Below are 26,838 nucleotides of genomic sequence, written 5' to 3'. Positions count from 1 at the left end.
CTAGTTGCCACGAGTTATCATGCCACTGCGACTTTAACAAGTTTTTGATCTAACCAATTGGGTACATGCATCGAATCCTATCATCATCAAATCCAAGACTAAAAGTGATTGCTACCTGACCAATAGTAGCCTCATATCACAAGCAATCTTATACGGTCCATTGCTTCCCTGGTCCCGTAACTATAGTGGCGCTCCTACAGTCTTATCACTGGCTCAACCAGATCTAATCCATCTGAGAAAAAACCCATAAACCAATTTATGGATTTGCTACGCCTTCGCTGCTACACCCGAACTGGTGGGTACCAGTGTTCCTTCTGTGTTCTAGCAACACACTCATGCTATCTATAAATCTAGTGAACGCTACGGCTACACCCACAGACTTACAACATTCTATCATTATTTACTAACCTTGTGAATGCTACGGATACACCCGCAGACTTGCAACACCTCTCACGCTATATGCTGCTAGTGAATGCTACGGCTACCCTGCAATCTTACAACACTTTCCATACTACTTGATTGCTAGTGAATTCTATGGCTACCCCTGCAATCTTACAACACTTTCCATACTGGTCAAATACGCACGCGACCTAACACTCAACTGAACTTGAATCCTATCTTGAGCTCTATCCTGATTCTCGAAACCTGCTTTTTGAGAGTCTCGAAGGTTGCCTGCTGCTCAGGCCCCCAACGAAAGGCCACCGACTTCTTGGTCAGTCGAGTCAAGGAACCGCATTCTCGAAGAAGTCCCATATAAATCTATGGTAATACCCGCTAGACCCAGGAAACTACGAATCTCAGTTGGAGACCTCGAAATCTCCCAATGCAGCAAGACCTCTATCTTGGCTGGATCGACCACCTTCTGGTTGACAAGGTGCCCAAGAGATTTCACATCGTGCAACCAGAACTCATAGTTGGAGAAATTTATAAAAAGTCTCTCCCCCACTTAGATTTGACTAAGCCTTCATTGATCGCGAGAATTGAAGGATTCCCAATCCTTCTTACTTCCTAATAGCCCACTGCCGACAATCTGAGCTTACCCATGCTAACGATCAATTACCAGTCAAACCTTAAGATTGGCCCATCCTTTGAAATCTCGAAGAGTACTCTTGAAATCTAGTCCATTCTGACACCTTAGTCCATCTGCCATGCTGACAACTAGATACCTTAATCTTCACTCTGGTTGATGAGTCCGTGTTCCCACTACCAATATCGTAGCACCACTGAACTCTAACCGAACACATCCCATGCGAAGATACAATTCTCTTGAACATCCAATGACCAACCACTTATGCATCTAAGATCCGCAACTGATATCACCATCTTCATACTACCAGTCCTTTACTAGCAACAGTAGTGCCTTGAACTCCAAAGTTCACCCATAAACAATTGTTGACCATACCTGGACCATGATAGAATCACCAAACGCTAACTTCACTGGAGAACTATCGCTCGAACCCTGACCAAATATCCTCTAAGTAATACTCCTGCACAGATCCCGACAAAAATCTGGAATGATAACGGTCTACGTGGAACCCACTCTGCAAGATGTATCCTTCTGTGGGTTCATCAAGGACTTTTCGGCATGCATGATGGCATATATGATTCTTGATAACCCAAACACTAGCAGAAAACCGACCCGAGATCTGACTTATCCAACTCACTCATAATTCCAAAGTGATACATATTTCCAACATCCACCTAATAGTAGCACTAGAAGATGACATACATGCATCATTTGGAGGAATCCTGATCGCCTTCTGTTGACATGGCCAACCCTCTACCCTTGTAGCAGCCTAAACCCTTGGAATGTCAAACTTGTTTATGTACTTTCCCGCATGTGCTCCACTGACTCCGGCCCTACTAGCCTTTCACCCAATGATCAGAAGTCGTGGGTCTCTTCCCTGAACCTTCTACTATACGCACCTAGCACGGACCTCTCTTCTCAAAGTGCTCCAAATCGATCTCGCATTTGCAACCTCTTGGAAATCAATTCCTTCAGGGTTTGACACCCTGCCACACTCACTTGACAATGGCTAAGATGCAACAACTGGAATATCCTCAGTCCCCAAACTGGGTCACAAACTTCTCCCCGAAGCTTCTCAGATTCTCCAAGACTCTCACCGATTCGAGTATGGATCTTGTGCTTTCAATAGTACGGGCCCAATACTACCTTCCACACCTATCTATACTTTCCTCAGTAATCCTAACGAATCCTCCAAGTCACTTCCTCAAACTGGTACCTAAGTCTTACTAAACCTCACCACTAACCCATTGAAACATATCTTAGACTTTCCTAGGTTCCCGAACTCACCCAGTCCATTTAATAAGTAATTCTTATGATTTATCAAGAACTCATAAGAACATGAATATTTTTATCAAAATTTTAAGAACATATGAACACATATAAACATGAAAATTTGATATTAGCCATTGTAAATGGATTAGAACAACCATTACACCATCTAAAACAAGTTGTATAATACCAAAACAGTTTAGGGTAATGTTTCTAGTCCATTTCCAGCAGCAAAAGTCAAAAATTTACAGTCAAGGGTTCCTACTCGTCGAGTGCATGAACCTACTCGACGAGTAGGATGCATTTGTGCTTGGACTCGTCAAGTCCCCCATGGCCTCGGCGAGTCCACTATCCAGACAACAAGATTTTCAGCTTTTTGCACAATTTTGCATCAAATATCAAGCAAACAAGCCTAGGCTTTGATACCACTATAGGGTTTTGAGCATTCTAACACTCCTAAGGTGTACATGCAACCCTAAAAATCTTGGATCTATGTTTTACTATGATACATGCAAAATTTGATTTCCAAGGTTTATATCCTATCTAGCATCCATGGGAAACTTTTAAACATGAAAGTAAGCAAGACAACATACCTTGTAGTAGTTTAGATTCCTTGAAAACCTTGTGAGCCTATCACCTCAAGTGTGATGCCTCAAATGTCTCACACAACACCAAATGCACTTGGAATAACTTAGAGAGAAATGTAACACTTCTTGAAATCGGCTACCCACATATTTCTTACTTAGTAGCCGATTTTGGTGAACAAAGTGATGCTTATATAGTATGTTACAATTAGGGTTACACCATGTAAACCCTAATTTTCATGACCTTTCATTTCCATGACCTATGGGTTCTATAAACACCATGGAGCATTCATGGAGCATCCTATGGGTTTTAGCCCAACTTGATAATCCATGAAGCATTAGCCTACTATATAAGTATGGATGATTTACACAATCAACCCATATATTTAATTAGTCTCCTTTTGATCACTTAATTAATTCCAAATTAATTCTTGATCAATACTAGTTAAATAATATTATTAATATATTAGAACTTATAATATATTAATAAACCTTAAGTGTTATTTCTCTCATTTTAGTCTATCCAAATGCATAACATCATGCAACCCAAATGGACTATGCCAAACTAGGTCAAGTACATACCAAAAATAGCTATGGACTTAGACACCTTATCCAAAAAATATTAATACACAAAAAATATCACATATACAAATATGTAATGGGTCCACAACTTTACAGACTGGATTACCCATGGGCCTATAGTGTGAGTCTGGCTTGCCTTCCAGGCCCACAACTCACATTTGGTTTGCCATTGAGCCAACAGTACGAGTCTGGTATGCCTTGTCCGACCCTCAACTTATATCTGGAATGCTCCTAAGCCTACGGTACGAGTCTGACATGCCCTGCCTGGCCCTCAGCTCGTATCTGAAATGCTCCTGAATCCTCAATATGAGTCTGACATGCCCCGCCCGGCCCTCAGCTCATATCTAGAATACTCTAGGGTTTGTTGGCTACCGCACGGAGCAATACAACCTCAACCCATCGCAAATAATATGTTGACATATAACAAAACTAATGTGTATACAAATAATCAGGCAATATACAGGTAGTCCTATAGATCTACCAAACTGGCGTGGCAATTAGCATGCATAACTAACTCATACTCGCATAATACCAACTACTAGGATATCAGATCCAATGGGTCGACATTGATGCCTTCGGCCCCTTAGTATAGTGAGGATAACTCACCTCACAATTGTTGACTGAAGTGATAAGCTCAATCTCTCGAATCATAGCTATGAACTCCACCTCCTATAATCACCATAATATCATTTCCATAAATTTCCAATTTACCAAAATATCCCTAGAAGTCAAGTAGTCAACCCTTGGTCAAAGTCAAGGTCAACAGTCCATGTTGACCCAACTCGTCGAATGCAGATCACTGAATAGTCGAGTCCTTCCAGAACTCGAGAAGTCATGAAAACCCCCAGTTGACTCGTCGAGTTTCCAAACAACTCATCGAGTCCATGCGTGTTTACAGACAAGAAAACCCTAACTGACTCGTCGAGTCATCCAGCTGACTCGTCGAGTTCATCAGAAACCCTCAAGGAAAATCTTCATCGGACTCGCCAAGTTGGCCATGCAATTCTCCGAGTCCCTTCACTCCTTTCTTCGTTCAGATGCTTGTGAGACACCCAAAAGCTCCATATCACAAATCTAAGCTCCTAGGGTATACTTCTTACGTAAAGTTGAAAACTTTACATACATGCAAGGTGCTAAGGGACAAGATCAATCTAAAGATGAGGTTCTAAGTGTAGAAAAGGCATTAACTTATTAAAGACTGAAGCTTTATGACTTTTAGAGCCAAGATGAGCCTGGATCTAAAGTTGCAACTTCAGATCATACCCAATACCCAAAATGAATCATCAACATTGCTAAAATGGCCTTAAATCTCAAACATGAATAAATCTTGTTAGAAGAAGGTCAAAGTAACGACTTATTACCTCAAAAACGATGCTAAGGTGAAGTAGGACTCGGATCCACAACCTTTTTCTTGTTCCAAGCTTTAGTGCTTCAAGATCTTCCTTCCACAACCACCTTCAAAGCTTAAAATCACACAAATGGAGAGTAAGCAATGATTTAGGGTTTTTGAACTCAAGAGGGGATTGTAAGGGAGGGTAAGGGGGAAAATGATCCTTTAAATAGGGTGCAAACCTTGGAAATTAGGGTTTTATCCTCCAGCTCCAACTCGTCGATCCGCATCCTCCGACTCATCGAGTTGGTCACTAAAATCACACGGCCAAATTCGTTCCTACTCGAAGAGTCAGGCCATCCAACTCATCGAGTTAACCTATCAAAATGAAAATAAAACTGTAAAGTTTAAACCTGAGAGTCGGGGTGTTACAAATACTTTCATATAAGAAACAACCAGGTAAGATCTTCAGGAAGGTTGTTATTAGATTTATCAATAATCGCAAATAAAACACTGATGTATAGTTGATAAGAAACAACCATGTAAGATCTTACCGGAGGTAGGATCTGTTTGGTATATAAAGATATACTGTTTGGAAAATCCACTTTAAACACCTCACATATTTTACCTTATCATCATTGTCGTAAGTAGATTGGTCAGTATAACGATTGATATTACTGATAGATCTTAATTATAAGTTCATAATAATGATTATAAACATAAATATAAGTTATAAGTAAAGCATGGTAAACATAACCTAAAGTTCCATTTCTTGGAGCTCTCTAGCGCTCCATAGTTTCACTACTAACACATAAGAAGCACTAGAACAGGGTCTCGGGAAATTTTGAGATAGATAAAGAAATTGAACAAGAATTGTAATAAAAATCGAGCATATATATATATATATATATATATATATATATATATATATATATATATATATATATATATATATATATATAAAGAACCATTATTAATCAAAGAACCAATGAACCAATGCAAAGCGTAGGAATTTAAAGCGATCAACGCCAAAGGAAGGTTTGTAGACTTTTACAATGTACGCACATGCAATAAACAACCATTATTATTTAATGAACCAATCCATGAGAATTTAAAACGATCAATGCTAAAAGGAATGGTTGTGGACTTTTACAATAGACGCATATGCACTGGATTATAACAAAACTCACTTTCTTTTTTTTTTTTTTAATTTTTTTAGGCTACATTTTTTATCGAATTTTTTTTGAATATACATTTGTTCATGATTTTTCGTCCTCTTTCCCACAGAGATCTATATTGATATATAAAAAATTATTTTTTTTTTCAAAAAAGCCCACTTAGTTTTCTTTATTTTTTGAGAAGTAAAGGTCAATTATTTATCGAAAAAATTAATAAATATATCAATTTTCATATTTGTTTTGGTAACCTTTAAATATAAAATCATATTGATGTTTTTTAAAAAATAATAATAAATCAAAATTTCAATTCAGATTCACACTATGAATCTGCTCAGATTGACTTTGTGAATTTGCTCAGATAAACATTGTGAATCTGCTCAGATTCATAGTGTGAATAATAGTAAGTCAGATTCACATTGCGAATTCTAAAAACTAAATTATACATAGTTCAGATTCACAATATGAATAAATTCATTTGTCGATTTTACAAAAATAATTTACAAATAATCAAATCATTAAAATATTGTAAAACTACATAGAAATATATTTCGATTCATATGTAAATTTCACTTAAATTGTGAATGATCAAAACGTTGAAATAGTAAGTCATATTCACACTTCAATGATAACTTTGAAATATTTACAGTTTAGATTCACAGTGTGAATTTTAGTTTATTGAATTTTTTTTTTAAATTGACGATGGTGTTTGTTAATAGATGACAAAAATTGAGAATTTTGGTATAATTAGTTTTTTTTTTATAAAAAGAAACTTAAGTATGGAAAAAAAAAACAAGAAAACAAATTGGTTTTTTTTCAAAAAAAAAATTGTTTTTTATATATCAACGTGGATCTCTATGGAATGAAAACAAAAAATCATGAACAACTGTACATTCATTTTTTTATATAAAAAATGCAACTTAAAAAAAATTAACGAAAAAAAAGTGAGTTTTTGGTAAAGATATGAGTTTTATGGTCTAAAGTGATGTATGTACGTTCAATGTATAAGTGTACATCCATTCTCTTGGCTGTTGATCATTATTATTTTCTATGTTCACGATTTGTTCATTAGTTCATTTTGTTAATAATGGTTCTCTATTGAAGTATGTTAGAAGGTTTTAGATTCACAAACTCTTCTGGGTTGCATGGTAAATGTCCTTGCTAAAGTGCCTATTCAAGATAATGGTTTTGACATCCATGTGACATCTCTCAAGTGTAATATATAGTAATGACAAATAATATACTTAGATCCAACATGTTTGTTGTCAGCGGAGAATCGGTAAAATTCCATAGATTCTAGCCATTTATCATATTCCAAATATGATTCATACTTTTTTGGTAGTTTTTTTTAACCACAAATCTATAGTACTTCTAAAGTATTCATAATCTTATCTATATCTTATATGAAAGTTGAACAATTGACATCAATAAGGAAGGACCACATCTAATATCGTTGGATTAGAAGCACTTTGATACTTTTTTGGTAGTTAGTAGGCTCATAACGATCACTTAGTCTATATCTCTCGTTGTTAAGAAACTCTACCATATGGTAGTTTTTTAAAAAAATTCGAAATCTCGGTTAAATTACTTTCTTTCCTTTTTTTAAATAACAACAATATTTTATTATAATTAATTCGAGGTTTTAATGAAATTTTAAAATGTTTACTAGTTACATTAGATTCAACAATCTTATTAAAACAATTTATTTTTTAAAACCATATGCATACTTATACGTAATATGAGAATTCATATAAAATTTAATTGACTCTGAGATTTGTTTAATGCATTTGAAGAAAAAGAAAAAAAAGATTGCCGAAAACGAGTGGGCGAGGTGGCGTAGGTTGCGGTGGTCAGCTCCACGACTAATGATTCATTAAAAATAAATCAACACTAACACGGCAAACTACTATGATTGCCGCCGCGTCGCCTCTTACCTCCCTGTACATCGGAGGAAGTTGCCATAACATTACTCCACGTTGCCCCCAGCAGCTTAATCACTTCTTATACTTTCTTTATGTCAAAGTCACATGCCATCATAATAGTTATATTAGTTGGAAAGAACCTCGATTTTTCCGAATTAAAACAAGAGTTTGAATTGACAGATTTAATAAATCAATAAATGGGAAGAGAAACATTTTTTGTTAATTAAATCAAACTCCTTCATTAGTCGGTGATGGATATAAGAGTATCCACAATAATGAGTTTAATGAGAGAGTTGAATGAGGTGGCAAGTCTATGTGTCATTTAATGGATGAAACCCAACCATTATGAGATGCCACATTGGCATTTAATAGATATGGAGTTCAATAGCCATTGAACTCTTTAATGGGAAAAATGAAGGTTTTAATTCTTAAATATTTACTATAAATTACATTTTGTAATATTCTATTGAATTTTGTAGAGTTCAATGCATTATCGAAAAAATATAATAGAGTTGTATGGATTGTAGAATGATGATGTGGCAATCCATTGGTAGAAAAGGTGAAGTAGACCGCAAATTTAGTTAAATGAATAAAGTTAATTCTACCAGTTTGGACTTTATTTTTTGAAAATCAAAATACAAACCTTTGTGAAATGTAAAATCTTATTAATTCTTTAAATCAAGCATATGATTATATCGTCAAATCAAACCACAATATCGTCGAATTGCGGAAGCATAAAAATTGTTTTGAAAATAAGCACGTAATAAGGTAAATACTGGGTGAATGTCATGCCCCAGAGAATGGTTAGATGTCGCAATAAGCAAGAGAGATTTAAGAATAGGTAAGCATACGAAGATGTGTTTGTTAAACAAGTTTTGTTTAAAAAAAAAAATCTCATAACTCATGTATTAATGCTCCACTAGTCCACTGTCTAAAGAATAAAACCATTTTAGTTTTAGATATTCCGTGAAAATTAAGACGGTTTCATTTTTCGTCACAACTCAAGGGGCCTTCAAACAAAACGTACCATGGTAAGACTTTGGAGTCAGACTACGTAGACCAAAATAACTACTCTCTCAAGCCCAACTATCCGCCCATTTTGATCACTAAAATGTTTGTACATCCCAATCCATGTTCCTTTTAAATAAACGGATTTTCTAATATGTGTCTTAAAACTATATATATAAGAAGTATTAATTAATTATAATTATTACCATAATTAAATATTAAATACATTAATTATAAGAAATATTACCATAATTAAATATAAAATTCATTAATAATCTTCATAATTAATGCATTTCACATCTAATTATTGTAATAATTGTGATTAATTAATACTTCTTATATGTGCCCTTAGGGCACATATTAGAAAATCCCTTAAAGAAATCCTCCACATATATAACCTTGATGAAAGAAATAAGCCGGAGCTCTTCACGGACTTGCTCGACTTCCTTGAAATATAGACATCGACAATGGTTCTATACTTTTGAAAAAGCAACCATAATTTGTCCTCTTGCAATTGGGTTCCATGTTTGTGAAGAAAAATATCTTAGCATCGTCATCACTGTGAGCTATTCTAGGGGTGAGCATTTGGATCGGTCCGGACCGGACCGGCTCTTGGACCGGACCCGTTATGGAGAATTTTGTGGACCATGGACCGGACCGGATGAGTCGTGTCCGTGTTCGGGTCCAGGTCCGGGTTTTCCGATTTTTGGACTTATTTGGATCGGTACAACTTTAATTGCATAGAGTATAATAAGTAATCTACATTGATGTATAATATTATAACTTACAAAATTAATATGTTTTCGTCTCATGCCTATCTAATCTACATTGATGTATAATATTATAACTTGCAATTTGCAAAAATTAATTTTCCAAATAAAAGCAACTAAAATATAAATCATCTTCACCAAAAAAAGTTAAACAATTTTAAGACAAACATACAAAAGTATTACCATAACAACAAAAATCATAGTTTAAACTTTAAAATCAATCAAACTAACAAATTTCATAAACTCATAATCTAATCTTCCATTGGCCTCTTCCCCATATCATTATCATCCATATGTAACATATTTAAAGCTTGTGAAATCTCTACATAAACACAAATGAAAATGTTGTTAGTATTTAATAAAAAAGTAATAATTGTATAAAAAAAAATATTGTAATTTTTTTACCCAAAGCTATATCATCATCGTTCAAGATGTCATCAGCGTTGTCAACTATCGGATTTGTAAACTTTATCACCCAATCTTGGGTGCATAAGAAAGCTTCAACTATCAATGTCGATAGTTTGATACTCGCTTACAACTCTACCACATGTGCTAAACGTGGACTCAGAATTATAGTATAAAATAATACTAAAAAGCTGAAATATTTCAGCTTTGATAGCTCTACTTTGAAAGATTGTAACTCAATGAATACAATACCAAAATAAACAATATTATAGTCTAAATTTATCTACAAATTGTAAACTAAATGTTAGAAAAAACCGTAGGTCAATCCGACTTAAAACGAATAAGTTATGGGTGTTTAAAAAACATCACATATTACAAAATCTTGCTAAAAATCTGAATTTTTTAAACTTTGATAGCTCTAATTTGAAGGATTGTAACTAAGTGAATATAATACCAAAATAAACAAAATTAGAGTCTAAACTCATCTACAAACTGGAAACTAAATGTTGGAAAAAATCGGAGGTCAATCCGACTTAAAACGAATGAGTTATGGGTGTTTAAAAAACGTCACAGATTACAAAATGTTGCTGAAAAGCTGAATTTTTTCAACTTTGATAGCTCTACTTTGAAGGATTGTAACACAGTGAATATAATACCAAAATAAACAAAATTATAGTCTAAATTCATCTACAAACCGTAAACTAAATATTGTAAAAAACCGCAGGTCAATCCGACTTAAAACGAATGAGTTATGTGTGTTTAAAAAACATCACAAAAATCTTAATCATGTCCAACCGGTTCTAAACCCGGTAAAAACCGGACCGAACCGGAAAAAAAACCGGACCGGGCCGGAGAGAAATCTTAGAACCGAGAACCGGCCTGGGGATCCAAAAAAACGGTCTGGTCCGGTGTGGCCCACCGGTCCAAATGCTCACCCCTAAGCTATTCCTTGTCTCTTGAGTCTAGTCAATTTTTACCATTCGTCCCCAAACTCATTGTTTACCATTTTTACTTTTTTTTGTTTTCACTTTATACCGTTTGTATCATAACTCATCGTTTATCATTATTTAATGAAATACATAAATATACTATAGGTGTTAGAAACAATGAGAGGAGAATGAGAGGTGGTAGCAGGAGAATAAGATTAACGGTATCGAAGCTGTCATGAAAGGAGAAAAGAAAGGTGTCAAAGATATTATCTTTTTAAAATAAAAGCTTTAAATGTTTATATTTATCTTTTTAAAATAAAAGCTTTAAATGTTTATCGGTATTTTATATTGATATTTTGTTGATTGTTAATAAATTTGGTTGTAGGGTAGATATCAACATGGAAAAACAACGAACTATTGATGGGTTTTTTAAAAGAAAACACTCAAGTTCTACTCAAGATTCCGAAAACCCGCCGGAGATTGTTTTGGATGAAGATGCCCCCACACCCGATGTTCATAATACTGATAATCGTTTCAAAAAACCTCATCTTGAAATTAATGAAATTGATCTTAATACATTAAAAAGAGATCCTGGTTTGTGTAAGAAAATTTATGATTATCCGGTTAATCAGCGAGATACTATTAGGCGAGCATATATTAATCTTGGTCCCTTTCAACAAAAACTTGTTGTATATCCAAAATCGGGACCAGAAACCCATAACTGTAGTTTTCAAGCTTCTTGGTTTAAATTATATCATTGGCTTGAATATTCAGAGAGCTTAGATGTTGCGTTTTGTTTTCCATGTTTTCTATTCAACAAGCCTTCGGGAATGGGACACTACGGCCAACAAGCATTTATTATAGATGGATTTCAGAATTGGAAGAAAGTTGGTGGAAAAAGTTGTGCTTTTTTGCATCACATAGGGACTGAGTGTACATCTTTTCACAACGTTGCACAAAAATCATGTGATGATTTTTTAAACGAGGCACAAGATATACGAAATGTGTTTGAGACATTTACAGAAGAATAGCGTAAAAATAATAGATTAAGACTGAAAGCTACTATTTATGCAGTACGTTGGTGTGCCTTTCAAGGAGTTGCATACAGAGGCCACGATGAAGGACCAGATTCCATAAACAAAGGAAATTTTTGTCAAATGTTGAAGGCAATTGGCGATTTTAACACGGAGAAGGAAGAATTGTTCCGTACTGCTCCTAAATATGCATCGTATATATCACTGTCAATTCAAAAAGAGGTTCTAAACCTTATATCAACTAGGGTGAGGAGGATGATTTGCGCGGAGATTGATGGTGGGAAATTTTGTTTAGTTGTTGATGAAGCACGTGATCAGTCTAATAAAGAACAAATGTCAATTGTTTTGAGATTTTTAAATAAAGATGGATTTCTAATGGAGAGTTTCTTTGGGCTTGTTCATGTACCTGACACTACAGCACAAACTCTTAAGAATGCAATTTATTCTGTAATGTCACATAACAATCTTGATCTTAAGTCTATTCATGGCCAAGGATATGATGGTGCAAGCAATATGCGAGATCATTTCAAGGGTTTACAAGCATTGATTTCAAATGATTGTCCATATGCGTATTATGTTCATTGTTTTGCCCATTGATTGCAATTAGCATTAATGGCTGCTTCGCAAGGAGTTGTTGCATTACAAAAGTTTTTTACTTGATTATCTTTTGTTATTAATGTTGTTGGTGCTTCCTCCAAGCGTGCCGACCAAATTAGAGATGCACAAGCCGAGGAAATTGCATACAAGGTTTCTATTGATGAGCTAGAGACAGGTAGAGGTCTTAATCAAATTGGCACATTACAACGAGCTGGTGATACTAGATGGAGTTCTCACCTCAAATCAGTTTCGAGCTGAATCAAAATGTTTAGTCCAACTTGCGAGGTTTTACTTAAAATTATTGAAGATGGCATTGGTGCAATCAAAGGCGACGCAGATTCAGCATATGAGGCTATTACTACATTCGAGTTCATTTTTGTTCTTCATCTCGAGAAAGAAATAATGGAGATCACTGATTTACTTTGTCAAGCTTTACAAAGACAAACTCAAGATATTTGTAATGCATTGAGGTTAGTTGCATCTACCAAATTGTTATTACAAAAAATGAAAGATGAAAGATGGGATAGTTTGCTCTCTCTTGTTAAGTTATTTTGTCAGGAACGCAACATTGATATCCCATATATGTCTTCTCCCTACTTTAGTAGAGGGGCTCGAGCTCGTAACGAGCGTAGTGATCATACACTTGAACATCATTACCGAGTGGATATATTTTACGAATCAATTAATTGTCAAATAATGGAACTAAATCATCGATTCAACGATAGCTCAACGGAGTTGCTTCGACTTTCAACAACTTTAGATCCTAAGAGTGTTGATGAGCCTTTTCAAATTGATGATATAATTAAGTTAGTGGATAAGTTTTATCCTGAAGATTTTAATGAACAAGAGAAAACAGTTTTGAAGATACAACTTCAACATTATGAGATTGATGTTGTTCAACATGCAGATTATAAACTATTGGCATCTATGTCCGAATTGTGTCAATGGTTGGTAAAGACTAGAAGAGTAGCAAACTTTCATCTTATTTATCGAGTAGTTAGTCTCATACTTACTCTTCCAGTTTCTACTGCCACAACAGAGAGATCATTTTCAGCAATGAACCTCATTAAAACAAGGTTACGGAATAAAATGGAAGACGAGCTTCTGAATGACTCATTGGTTTTGCACTTCGAAAGGGAACTTGCTGAAAATATTAGTTTAGAGACAATTGTAGAAGATTTTAAAAAAGCAAAAGATCATCGTGTTCCATTTTGATAAACGATTTAACAATCTTTATATTAGTTTTCTTGTTTAAACTTTTGATATGTCATAATTTTGAAATAAATAAAACTTATTTATATAGTTTAATTATAAAGTCTTAATCTTGACCCCTTAGCTGTAGTGTTTGTGTTCCGCCCTGCAAGAATGATTGAATGAATATTGTACAACTGAATTAATAATAATAATAATAATAATAATAATAATAATAATAAAATTAATAAGTTTGTGATTGTTTCTAGGGAATCCATCCTTGGAAGAAGTTACATAACTCTATTAATATGGAGGACTGACCCGAAGTCACATCATTACACAACCGAATTAAAAATAAAAAATAATAATAATAAATTAATGAGGAAAAGACTAAAATATCAAAAAGTAAAAATCTTCAGTATTTACTAAATACTGCCAAAATATTCACTTATGCTCGGAGATGGTAATAGTCACACATTTCTTAATGGACCCCATTGAAAAAATGCATTAGTAACTACAAAATTATCCACCATATTTTAGTCATTTTTTCATTTACTGTCATTATCATGCTATTTTTTTTATAAAAACTATTTAAACCCTAAGATATTCTTTTTATGGTGAACACATGAACAATTTTGATAAAACAAATATTTTTTTAGGATAAGAATAATTTTGACGGTACCAAATACAATCTTGCATTACGCGATGTATATTGTGCAGTATTATTTTTTTAATAATTTTTTAGTAATTCACAATAAATAGTGTCATTTTACACGAATGGAGTATCCCATTTTACAGTAAGCCCAATTCACTGATTATTTGTTGATTGGGCAACTGCAATCTGGTTTGAAAGACTGCTTCGATCCAGTAGCCCAAACCAATTCTGATTTCCATTAGATCCGCCTCTTTTCACACCCTTTTTGCAAATAGCCCAATACAATCGACCCAATTTAGTACGCCCTAGTCTTTCCTACTACTTCTGTGCCACCCCCTTCCCGAGTTGTAGAAAAAAAAAAAAAAAAACGAAAGTAATGAGATAAAAGAAAAGAAAAGAAAGGAAACAAAATTTATCTTTTATGTTTCCGAGTTTGAGAGAAATGAAAATTAAAATTAAAAATTTTGTTATTTCTCTCCAAATCAGAAGGAAAGTTAAGAGTGAAAATGATCATTTCATTTTCTTCCTTTAATGAAACTCGAGAAAATCAATTTCTTATATTTTCCTCTCACTCTCATCTATTTTTTTTTCTCTTTTTTAAATGAACTTGGGAACGGGATGTACTTCTCCTTTTTTTTTTCTTTTTTTTTTCTATTTTCCACTATTACTACTTGATTGTTGCTTATTCAACACCATAATGGTTGAAATCGGTGATAAATAGGTCTTAGAGGTTGTTTTGATAAGTTTATTTAAAATGATAAATAGTCCTAACTTATATTTTAAACAAAACTTCAAAAATAGTCCCTTTGTTTTTTAAAAATATCAAGTTTAGTCCCTAACGGATCGTCATTGTGGTTTCAAAACTTTTAACAAATGGTCCTTTTCGCTAACTCCATTAGTTTTTGGCCGTTAAGTCAATGATATTTCTGTCTTTTCACTACAACATGGATCATTTATGAAGTTTTGCCTTATTTAAAAAAATATATATATTATCTAATATTAAAGGTCTCTCTCTCAAGTTGAAAAACTTTCATTTATATATTTTTTTTTCTGGATTTATAATTTCAGGTTGCTTGATATTTATCTAAACCCAAAAGATGGCAAGAAACCCATGTTCAAAGCTACTGTTCGGCTTCTCCATAACCATGGAGAATCTCTTGATCCTCTGCAAGTTCTTGAGGTATTAAAAAATAACTATAAATCTCTCAGTTTTGCTAAAAAGTGGTAGGTTTTGATTTGCAGAGGCTATCCCTAAAAATGCACTTACAGATTGCTTCAGATACAATATTAAGAATGCTAAGAGCTCGTATTCATCATCATTATCAACGACAAGTAGGTTCTTTGCAAAATACTCATCTTGTTCTTAGTCTCAGTTTAAAAAGAAACCAAAATCCAAAAGTCAAAGGATATATCTAAAACGAAAACCTGGTCAAAAAATCATAATCTAAAGAACACCACCTGAAGCGATGATGAACACCAGTGGGTATCTCAATTTCAAGAGGGTACTCTAAATCGCTGCCTTCCTTGAAATCTAAGTTTGTGCTTATTATATGTAATCAAATTTATCAGACATAAAATAAAACAAATTTTCTGATATAATCAATTGTAAAAACCAAGTTGTCCACTGCAAACCAATTCCAACAAAAAAAAAAGTTACACTAAGATCGGTAGCCTTCAGTTCCGAAAAAACCAGTCAAAAAAACTTAGAAACCCACAAGATCCCCATAGATCAAACTAACAAAACCCCATATCTGAAACACTTTTGAACAGAAAAAGAAGAAACTGAAGGAAATCTATGTGAATCCCTCTTAGGAACTAGGACGTTGAAACAGGGCTCCTGTGGCCTGGGTAATTAGAAAAAGCAAAAAAAAAAAAAAAAAAACCCGGAAGAAAAGCAAAGGATGTCGAAGAAGAAAGGAAAGAAGGGTTGAGGAGGATGTGATATATAGGGGAGAAAGGTTGAAACGGAAAATCAAGAAGTTGATTTAAAATTTGAATGAAGAATTAGGGTTGAGAGAGAGAGAGAGAGAGAGAGAGAGAGAGAGAGAGAGAGAGAGAGAGAGAGAGAGAGAGAGAGCCTAATTATTATTATTTTTATTATTTTTAAAATAAAGTAAAACTTCACAATTGGTCCCTATGGTAGTGAAATGATCGAAATGTCTTTTACTTAATGGCCAAAAGCTAATGAAGTTAATGAAAAAAACCATTTGTTTAAAATTTTGAAACCACAGGAACGATCTGTGAGGTTTTTTGAACTTAGGGACTAAACTTGATATTTTCAAAAACCACAGGAACCATTTTTGAAGTTTTGTCTATATTTTATTAGTTTATAGCGGTGTCAAAACGGAGTTTTAAAAAAATGTTTGAATTAACTTATCCGGTGCCAAAACACTATAAGTTGATAAGCCTTTTTTAGTTTTTGGCAAAATGACCAAAAAAATGTTTCCTAAAGATATTAGAGAGTTATAAGTTATAATGAGTTTTGATAAGTTAAGAGTTAGTAACTAATAAAAAAAATGACTTATCTTCGGTTTTACACCGTTATAATCTGTTTTTTTTTTTAAACAATGTATCCAAACACTCATTTTAACTTATACCGGTGGAGTAATAAGTTAAAAAGATCCTTTTTTGAGCTTAGCCAAACACCCTCCTAGTACGCGCCCACATCGACCGGAATACCTATTACCTCATTAACAAACTGCGGCATCGTACTTTGATTCAGATTCATCGTTTTTCACAATGAGCAGGAGGTAGGTTACGCGGTCTCAACTTAAGGACACCTCGTCGGTCACCACAACATCCTCATCACCGTTTTCGGTCCTTGCATTCCCCTAACATTACAAAAGACGAAATAGCCAAAGCCATCTCACTAATCAACAAAGTTGAGAGGCCTTTATCGATAGTATTCGGTAAAGGGGTAATCATAGCTAGAGCTGAAGATGAACTCATGAACCTAGTTGGTTTAGGTTTTTTTTGTTGTTGGAGAAGTAGTGTCACCGATGGGCTTGTGGTTACTATCGAATGCGATTCTGGATTTGAGTTTAGTGTTATGGAAGTCGAGGTTTGCGCTCTTTTTCCCCCTTTTGATCCGGATTTTTTTATTGTTATTTCTACATCATTTCCATTACTTTTGAGAGTCCGAAAACTGTTAACAGATTGAGCATGGATGACTTTGACATTATTACAGGTATAACGGAGACGAGCCATATCGTGAGATAGTTGAGACCATCTTAAAGAATATTTGAAATCGACTTGGCTCAAGTTAGGTTGAGTTGAAGCTACCCGAGTACATTATTGATCCAAGCTTGAGTATTGGAATACTTGGCTTGTGAAACTCGTGAGTTTAATCAAGCATTGCTATATTTACAATTTTACCCTTTTTTTAATTCATATTTACATATTATATAGCCGAGTTGAGTTGAGCTCACGAGTTTACGCTAATTATTATTGTAATTTAATGTGATTTTACTTTTTATTAGTTATCGAGTCAAGTTGAGCTAAAGTCTTGATTGCTTTATCTAGTTCAAACTTAAAATTAAGGGTCAAGTCAGGTTTAGAGCTTGAGTTTTCTAGTCTAGTCGAGTTTTAAGTGTGGCAGTGTTAAAATCAACTCGGATCGATCACATCCCTAGACATCATCCTTAAAATAGATTTGGATAAGGGTGTTCATAACCGGATCTCCGAAAAATCGGATATCCGAAATTTGGGATAGTTGATTTTTGGTATCCAACTCCGTATCTGAAATTTCAAAAATCTGGAATTCCGATATCTAAAATTTCTGATACGGATTTGGATATCAAACGGATATCCGAAAATTTGAAATTTTGTTCAAATTGGAAAGGAATATGAAGTTTTTAAATTAGAAAGGCATATTTTTTTAATTAGAAAGGCATATGAAGTAATATAGGTATATAAATAAGGGTATTATGAATATGTTTTAGTTACTAACATTTATATCATAAGATATATGCGATTAAAATAAAAAATAATGTATAAACTAAAATCAAAATTTTTAGATATCGGATATCCGAAAAATCAGAAAAACACTATCCAATTCTGATTCCAAAATTTCGGATATCCGAAAATTCGGATAATTCACATTCGGAATTTCGGATACGGATATTTTGCAACACCCCTGGTTTTGGACTTAGACTCATTACCTACAACATACATAAGAAGAAGATCATTTCTTTAAGTTAGAGATTTCCTACAAGTCTGTTTGTGATACCCGATTGCTATGATTCCTTATTCCTAGGTACACATGATGTTTTTGTTGCTAAATACCTTGTGATAGGTAAACATTTTGTATAGACGTTAGGACCAATACAACTTGACCACTTTGGCCGATGTTGATTACAAATGAAACTTCTTGACTTGTTTTGTAGTAAAGTTCTAATATTTTTTATTTGATGGTACTTCGTGAAACCATCTTTCAAAAGTTACTCCACCCTTTTAATTACTTAGTGTGGTTATCACAATTTTCAATGTACAAGTTCCGTCTCTAACTTTGCTAACGAAATCTAGTAATAATGTAGAATATTTATAGACATTCGGCTCACCGCATGCTTGGATGCTAGTTAACAATCGATACATGTTGTGACGACATTTCCTCTATTTGTGTTATACCCACAACAGGGTCAAACAAATAGGGGAATCTTTTTCCAATAAGATGGGCTCTACTAGGGATACCTAGGGTTACGTAGTTTGATGCATTAAGAATAAAGTAAAACACATGGCTATCCCTTTCATATATGTGTGCATGTGGGATAAAATCATGAGTTACAGTTATGATTAAATTGTTAGTGTTGTTTCCTTAAACACTCATTTTATGCAAGTGAGTGTTTAAGGAAATGAAACAAATAATTTAATTCTAATTGTAGCTAACGATTTTGCTTGTGTGCAAACATATATGCATGGGATGGTAAACTGTTTTAATTTATTTTTGGTGCATCAAAGATATGTCATCCTAAGCAACCCTAGTATATCAAATCTTATTGGGAAAAGAGACTCCTATTGTTTGCCTCCCTTGTATGTATAACGTAAATTAAGGGCGTGCTGGAAAAACAAGCTTGGACCGTTTTTTCGATGGTGGTGAGCCACTATTCTATAAATATTTTTCATCACTTGTAAGTTTTGTTAGTAAAGTTAGAGGTGTAACTGGTACGGTTGAAAAGTGCGATCAATGAGACCAACTAATTGAAAGGGCATTAAAAGGTGGTTTCAAGCAGTACTAGTTGTTGAATAAAATTTGTGATAACCATATTGGTCCGGGAGGCTATACCAATTTTTTACATGGCGTAATTTAGGCATTTACCTAAAAAGCGTAATGTATACTTAGGAATCGCAGGAAGACTTGCTACAAATCTCATGTTTTTGGATCGATACATATAAAACTCCTAGGTGGTGTTTTGTTTTTTGACAAAAGTCTTTTTGGCCTCTTATATCCGTGGGCGGAAAAACATTTGAGAAAAAAACTAATTATTTTTCAGAAGACAAAAGACAAAAAAGTATTTTTGACCTCTTTTTCCAAAAGACAATTAATAACATTGGATTTTGGTAGATGTTTTCTAAGTTCTAACCTTGTGTAATATTTCATTTTCCACCAGCAATATAGCCATCATTGCTGCCACCTCCACCGTTACCGTCACCACCACCACCACCACCACAACCATGTTCACCACCTCCGCCACCTCTACCCCCACCTCCCTACCTCTGCCACCACCACCACCTCCTCCCCCTTTACGCCTACCTCCATACCTCTTCCAACACCACCACTTCCGTCACGATCACCTCCGACACCACCACCGGGGTTTCTTTTTATGAAAATGTTAAAAGAACAAACAATTTCTTTTATGAAGACTAATGCCATGCAAAATACTTTTGGTCGATATTATTCTGTAAATATGAAAAAAGACTAAAGACATTTTACCGGTTAAAAAACAAACATCACCTAAAGTCATATAATGCTCAAACTGTTATCAATTTCACATGTATCATAAGTAATGGGATTGATGTAGAAATAACAAAAACGTTTTCAGATTAAAATTTCCTTATCCTAATTTTGTCATTATAAGAAAGAGTAGAAACCTCCAAACATGATCTTCAATTCCCTCCTACGATGCATGATGCGATATCGACCTCCAAGAAGGCTTCTAGACTTCTGCTGCGATGGAGATCTGGACATCACAGAGCAAAGTCGTTAGAACCTCCCCCATGGACTGTACCTTGGGAGCAGGCTCTCACAATCAAGTTGGATCAGTTGGTAGAGATGAGATGGTTCTCCTTAGCTAGAAAGAACCATCTTGGTGTTGGTGGTGGTTTTTGGCAGCTGAATGAGGAGGATGACAATTAAGCCACCCAACAAGAATATAAAGTGGCGGTTGAGCCAGGGGGAAAGGTAAGGTGGCGGCTAAGCCACCGGGGAGAGTCATCCTCCAAAGAGGAGGCATTATTTACTTTATAGGGAAAAATTAGGTCAAGAGGAATTAGGTCAGGCCTTGGACCAGACTAATTCACGCCCAACTATTAATGAGTTGGGCAAGGCCGACCAGAAGCACCGGTTGTGGCTGGCAGGTGCACACCAGATAAGCCTGGTAAGTGCGCACCAGGAAAGGTTGTCAAGGGAACGCCGGGCAAGGTTGGTAGAAGAGCATTAGGAAAAGCTGGTAGAAGAGTGTCAGGTAAGGCAGTGCCAAGAAGGGCTGGTAGGAGAGCATCAGGCAAGGCTGGAAAGAACGCACCAGGCAAGTCTGGCACGCCAGAGCTATCTAGGCCATGCTAATGGACCTAACATCATCAAGTCCCCTCAGTATGATGTTATTGGTATGCGGCCAATGACATTGGACTAGATTCGGTTTTATAAATTGTATGTCATCTAGTCCACCTAGTCCGATGCGATTGGATTGCTAACAATCAGATCGGACTAGACAAAGCACCAATGCATAAAAGAATAAAGAGAACGACCAAACCTCGCTCACGAGTTCTGTGGTGATGTGTGATGAGCCAAGCATGGGTTGGCTTAATGATCTTTCCATTTTTGGAGTATGATCAGGTTGGTATGATGCAACGTAGTTGTTACTGCCATTATACAGAGCAAGGCTGTTAATGATGTTATGCAGAGCGGGGATGCTATGCGAAAATGATGTCAATAAGGTGTAGGGCCAAGGTAGATAAGAAGCGTAAGCTCGCCATTCAGTCCCTAGGACTATTATCCAATGTAGCTGTTGTTGTAGTCACACGACAAGGTTGCTACCAATGATGACATGTAGATCAAGGTTGTTATATAAGTGTGCATCATAGATTATATGGTGTTTCTATCGTCTTGGTGGAATGTTACCGATAACCATCTACATAGTCTACTTTGTGTGAGCATTGATAACCGTCGTGAAGATGTTTTCTACTTGGGCTATACCTAGCTGGATTCCCCCCAGTCTGATGTCGGAAATGTAGGTAGCTGTATCAGACTATCGTGAATAAGGAAGGGTTGGTATAACAATACACAACAAATTTGTTGGAATAATAAAAAGTAGCAAGACTCTTGTCTAAGATGGATGTTCTCAAACTAAGAATTCGTAAGGTTGTTGACCATAATATACGTTATAGATAAAGGATGCACATCGAGACTGTTGCTGAGAGCCAGGCAACAAAGATGTTGAGGGATAAGCCACGAGGCTATAGGTAGGGGTTGTAAAACAAGACCGTTTACAAGATCCAGGAAATAGAGATGCTGATGGATTAGCGGCGAAGCTGTAGGTAGGTGTTGCGCAGCAAGACCGTTGCTGAGAGCAAGGAAATAGAGATGCTGAAGGATGAGTGGTGAGGCTATGTGTAAGGGTTGCGCAGCAAGACCGTTTTCGAGAGCCATGAAGCAGACATGCTGAAGGACGAGCGACGAGGCTATAGGTAGGGGTTGTGCAGCAATACCATTACCAAGATCCAGGAAACAGAAATTCTGAAAGGTTGTAGGTGAAGGGTTTTGAGCATTCTAAGACTCCTCATGTGTACATGCAACCCTAGAAACCTTGGATCTATGTTTCACTAAGGTACATGCAAATTTAATTTTTCCAAGGTTATTAACCTAACTAGCATGGCATGGGGAACATGAAACATAAAAACTAGTAGGAGAACATACCTTTCTTGTTGCTTGGATTCCTTAAGAACTTTGTAAGCCTAGCACCCCAAATGTGATGCCTCAAATGTTTCATACAACACCACAACTCTTGGAATAAGTTTGAGAGAAGTACACACACACACACTCAAAATCGGCTAGCCCTCTAGTTCTTTCCTTAGTCCTGATTTTGGTAGCTCATTGGGTCCTTTTGTAGTTGTGTCACAAGTAGGGTTACATCATGTAAACCCTAATTGACATAGCTTCTCATTTCCTCCATGATCCATGGGCTTTAACCTCCATGGATTATCCATGGAGCACCTTATGGGTATTAGTCCAATTCAATAAACCATGGATCATTAGCCCACTATAAAAGAATGGATGATTTACACAATCAACCCCATATATTTAATTAGTATCCTTTTGATCACCAAATTAATTCTAAATTAATTCTTGATTAATACTGATTAAATAACATTATTAATATATTAGAACTTATGATATATTAATAAGCCATAAGTGTCCTTTCTCTCTTTGTGTACATCCAAGTGTCATCATGCCATGCAACTCAAATGGACCATGCCAACTGGGTCAAGTACATTCCAGAAATAGTTATGAACTTAGACACCTAATCCAACAGTCTCCCATTTGCATAAGTCTAATAACTATAAATGCAAGAATGACTTTAGGAACCGATCAGCAATCGTAGCTCTTTCAAAGTCTCGCGGAACTGGACATCACAGAGCAAAGTCGTTAGCACCTTATAGGGGACAATTAGGTCAAGAAGAATTAGGTCAGGCCTTGGACCAGACTAATTCAAGCCCAACTATCAATGAGTTGGGCAAGGCCGGCCAGAAGCACCAGTTGTGGCTGGCAGGTGCACACCAGATAAGCCTGGTAAGTGCATACCAAGAAAGGTTGTCAAGGGAACGCCAGGCAAGGTTGGTAGAAGAGCATTAGGAAAAGCTGGTAGAAGAGTGTCAGGTAAGGTAGTGCCAAGAAGGGCTGGCAGGAGAGCATCAGGCAAGGCTGGAAAGAATGCACCAGGCAAGTCTAGCACGCTAGAGCTATCTAGGCCATGCTAATGGACCTAATATCATCAAGTCCCCCCAGTATGATGTTATTGGTATGCGGCCAATGACATTGGACTGGATTTGGTTTTATAAATTGTAAGTCATCTTGTCCACCTAGTCTGATGCGATTGGATTGCTAACAATCAGATCGGACTAAACAAAGCACCATTGCATCAAAGAATAAAGAGAACGACCGAACCTCGCTCATGAGTTCCGTGGTGATGCGTGATGAGCCAAGCATGGGTTGGCTTAATGATCTTTCCATTTGTGGAGTATGATCTGGTTGGTATGATACAACGTAGTTGTTACTGCCATTATACAGAGCAAGGCTGTTAATGATGTTATGCAGAGCGGGGATGCTATGCGAAAATGATGTCAATAAGGTGTAGGGCCAAGGTAGATAAGAAGCGTAAGCTCGCCATTCAATCCCTAGGACTATTATCTGATGTAGCTGTTGTTGTAGTCACACGACAAGGTTGCTACCAATGATGACATGTAGATCAAGGTTGTTATATAAGTGTGCATCATAGATTATATGGTGTTTCTATCGTCTTGGTGGAATGTTACCGATAACCATCTACATAGTCTACTTTGTGTGAGCATTGATAACCGTTGTGAAGATGTTTTCTACTTGGGCTATACCTAGGTGGATTCCCCCCAGTCTGATGTCGGAAATGTAGGTAGCTGTATCAGACTATGATGAATAAGGAAGGGTTGGTATAACAATACACAACAAATTTGTTGGAGTAATAAAAAGTAGCAAGACTCTTGTCTAAGATGGATGTTTTCAAACTAAGAAGTCGTAAGGTTGTTGACCATAATATACATTATAGATAAAGTATGCACAACGAGATTGTTGCTGAGAGCCAGGAAACAAAGATGTTGAGGGATAAGCCACGAGGCTATAGGTAGGGGTTGTAAAACAAGACCGTTGCCGAGATCCAGGAAATAGAGATGCTGATGGATTAGCGGCGAAGCTATAGGTAGGTGTTGCGCAGCAAGACTGTTGCTGAGAGCAAGGAAATAGAGATGCTGAAGGATGAGTGGTGAAGCTATAGGTAGGTGTTGCGCATCATGTAAACCCTAATTGACATGGCTTCTCATTTCCTCCATGATCCATGGGTTTTAACCTCCATGGATTATCCATGGAGCACCTTATGGGTATTAGTCCAATTCAATAAACCATGGATCATTAGCCCACTATAAAAGAATGGATGATTTACACAATCAACCCCATATATTTAATTAGTATCCTTTTGATCACCAAATTAATTCTAAATTAATTCTTGATTAATACTAATTAAATAACATTATTAATATATTAGAACTTATGATATATTAATAAGCCATAACTGTCCTTTCTCTCATTGTGTACATCCAAGTGTCATAATGCCATGCAACTCAAATGGACCATGCCAACTGGGTCAAGTACATTCCAGAAATAGTTATGAACTTAGACACCTAATCCAACATTCTCCTATTTGCATAATTCTAGTAACTATAATTGCAAGAATGACTTTAGGAACCGATCAACAATCGTAGCTCTTTCAAAGTCTCGTGGAACTGAGATGATGATGATACGAAATTTAAGATAAGTGATAATATAACCCTCTGTTCTAGATATCATTCGGACAAATGCATGGAACAATGTCGTACTTATTGTCCAATAGTTTGTTTCCCGATTTCTGATTTGTTTGAAATAGAACTTAATCGAACATATCGATTTAGTTCTGACCGGGCTTGGTACTTAGGTCAAAACAAAATCATCGAGGGGCCTAGATATCGCTTCTAATTCTAGAAGGAACGAATAAAAATTGAATCATATGCTTGTTCTAGTAGTTGTTAAATCATACACAAAGGCACATTTTATAACATCGAGTTACCAATGCGTTTTTGTGCAATCAATATATAACCAACTCATAGTCAATAACTCATATCTCTAGGTTTGAATACTTATATGATTTTACCATCTCACGATCACTTGAGATAAATTCCATTAACTGATACAAGTGAGTGTTGGTTGAATCTAATACACAGAACTTATGAGCACTCATGAATGTTGTAGCAAGTCTTGCTATATCCAACACCTTAGACATCTACAAACCAACTTCATGACAGTCTTGAGTCATAGCTACTTCCAACATATGACAGACTGTGGAGGATTTGAATAATATGATATACCATAACATAATTATTCTTGAAGTCAAAACATGCAAAATGAAATGATAGTAAACGATTGACAGAAGATAGCAACACTTTACTTATAGATAAACAACAACTTTTATTTATCATCAAATGTCAATTATACTTTACAAATTTCAAGAGTTATCTAATTTCTAAAACTAATATCATCATTTATCCCTATCTGCCTCGCATGTTGTAGATGCTTAACCCTACATAGTCCCTTCGTGAGGGGATATGTTGGGTTCTCATCCGATGATACCCTCTTTGCCACGAGGATTCCTTCTTCTATTCGATGTCATATGAAACGGTATTTTTTGTCGATGTGTCTGGATCTCCCGTGATCCCTTGGTTCCTTGGCTAATGCAACTGCACTTTCACTATCACAGAAAACTCCATAGGCTCCTTTATAGTTGGTACTACTCTAAGGTCTCCAATGAAGTTCTTCAGCCATATTGCCTCATTTTCTTCCTCGCTTGCTTCTATATACTTTGATTCGCAAGTTGAATCAGCCACTATCTCCAGCTTGGAACATTTCCAAGTAATTGCCCCTCCGTTTAAGGTAAAGACCTAGCCTGACTGAGACCGGAAATTATCGCTATCAGTCTGGAAGCTAGCATCACTATACCCTACTACTCTCAAGTCATCACTCCCACCGAGGGTAAGGACCCAGTCCTTAGTCCTCCGCATGTACTTAAGAATGTTATTTACCGCAGTCTAATGAGCCTTGCCAGGGTTCCCCTGATATTTATTGACCATTCTCAAAGCAAAGACCACATCAGGACGAGTACAAGTCATAGCATACATGATCGAGCCTACAACAGAAGCATACGGTACTCGACTCATCTCAGCTATCTCAGCTTTTGTACTCGGGCTCTGAGTCTTACTCAATCTGGCGTTACTCTGGATTGGTAACTCTCCTTTCTTGGAATCCTGCATGCTGAACCTATTCAGCACTTTATCCAAGTAGGTACTCTGACTAAGTCCAATTAGTTGCTT

At 35.8% G+C, this 26,838-nt stretch overlaps 1 protein-coding gene across 1 annotated transcript; it reads left to right on the top strand.

Moving 5' to 3' along the window:
- The first annotated feature begins 12,896 nt into the window (after window positions 1–12,896).
- Window positions 12,897–13,847, top strand: LOC145030197 (uncharacterized). Its single transcript, XM_078978602.1, has one exon. The coding sequence runs from the start codon at window positions 12,897–12,899 to the stop codon at window positions 13,845–13,847; it is 951 nt and encodes a 316-aa protein (XP_078834728.1).
- Window positions 13,848–26,838: the final 12,991 nt, after the last annotated feature.

Source organism: Lactuca saligna, chromosome 2 (genome assembly GCF_052625555.1).
Source record: "Lactuca saligna cultivar CGN05327 chromosome 2, ASM5262555v1, whole genome shotgun sequence".
In the NCBI taxonomy this organism is placed as follows: domain Eukaryota; kingdom Viridiplantae; phylum Streptophyta; class Magnoliopsida; order Asterales; family Asteraceae; genus Lactuca; species Lactuca saligna.
This window is presented reverse-complemented; position numbering and strand designations above follow the sequence as displayed.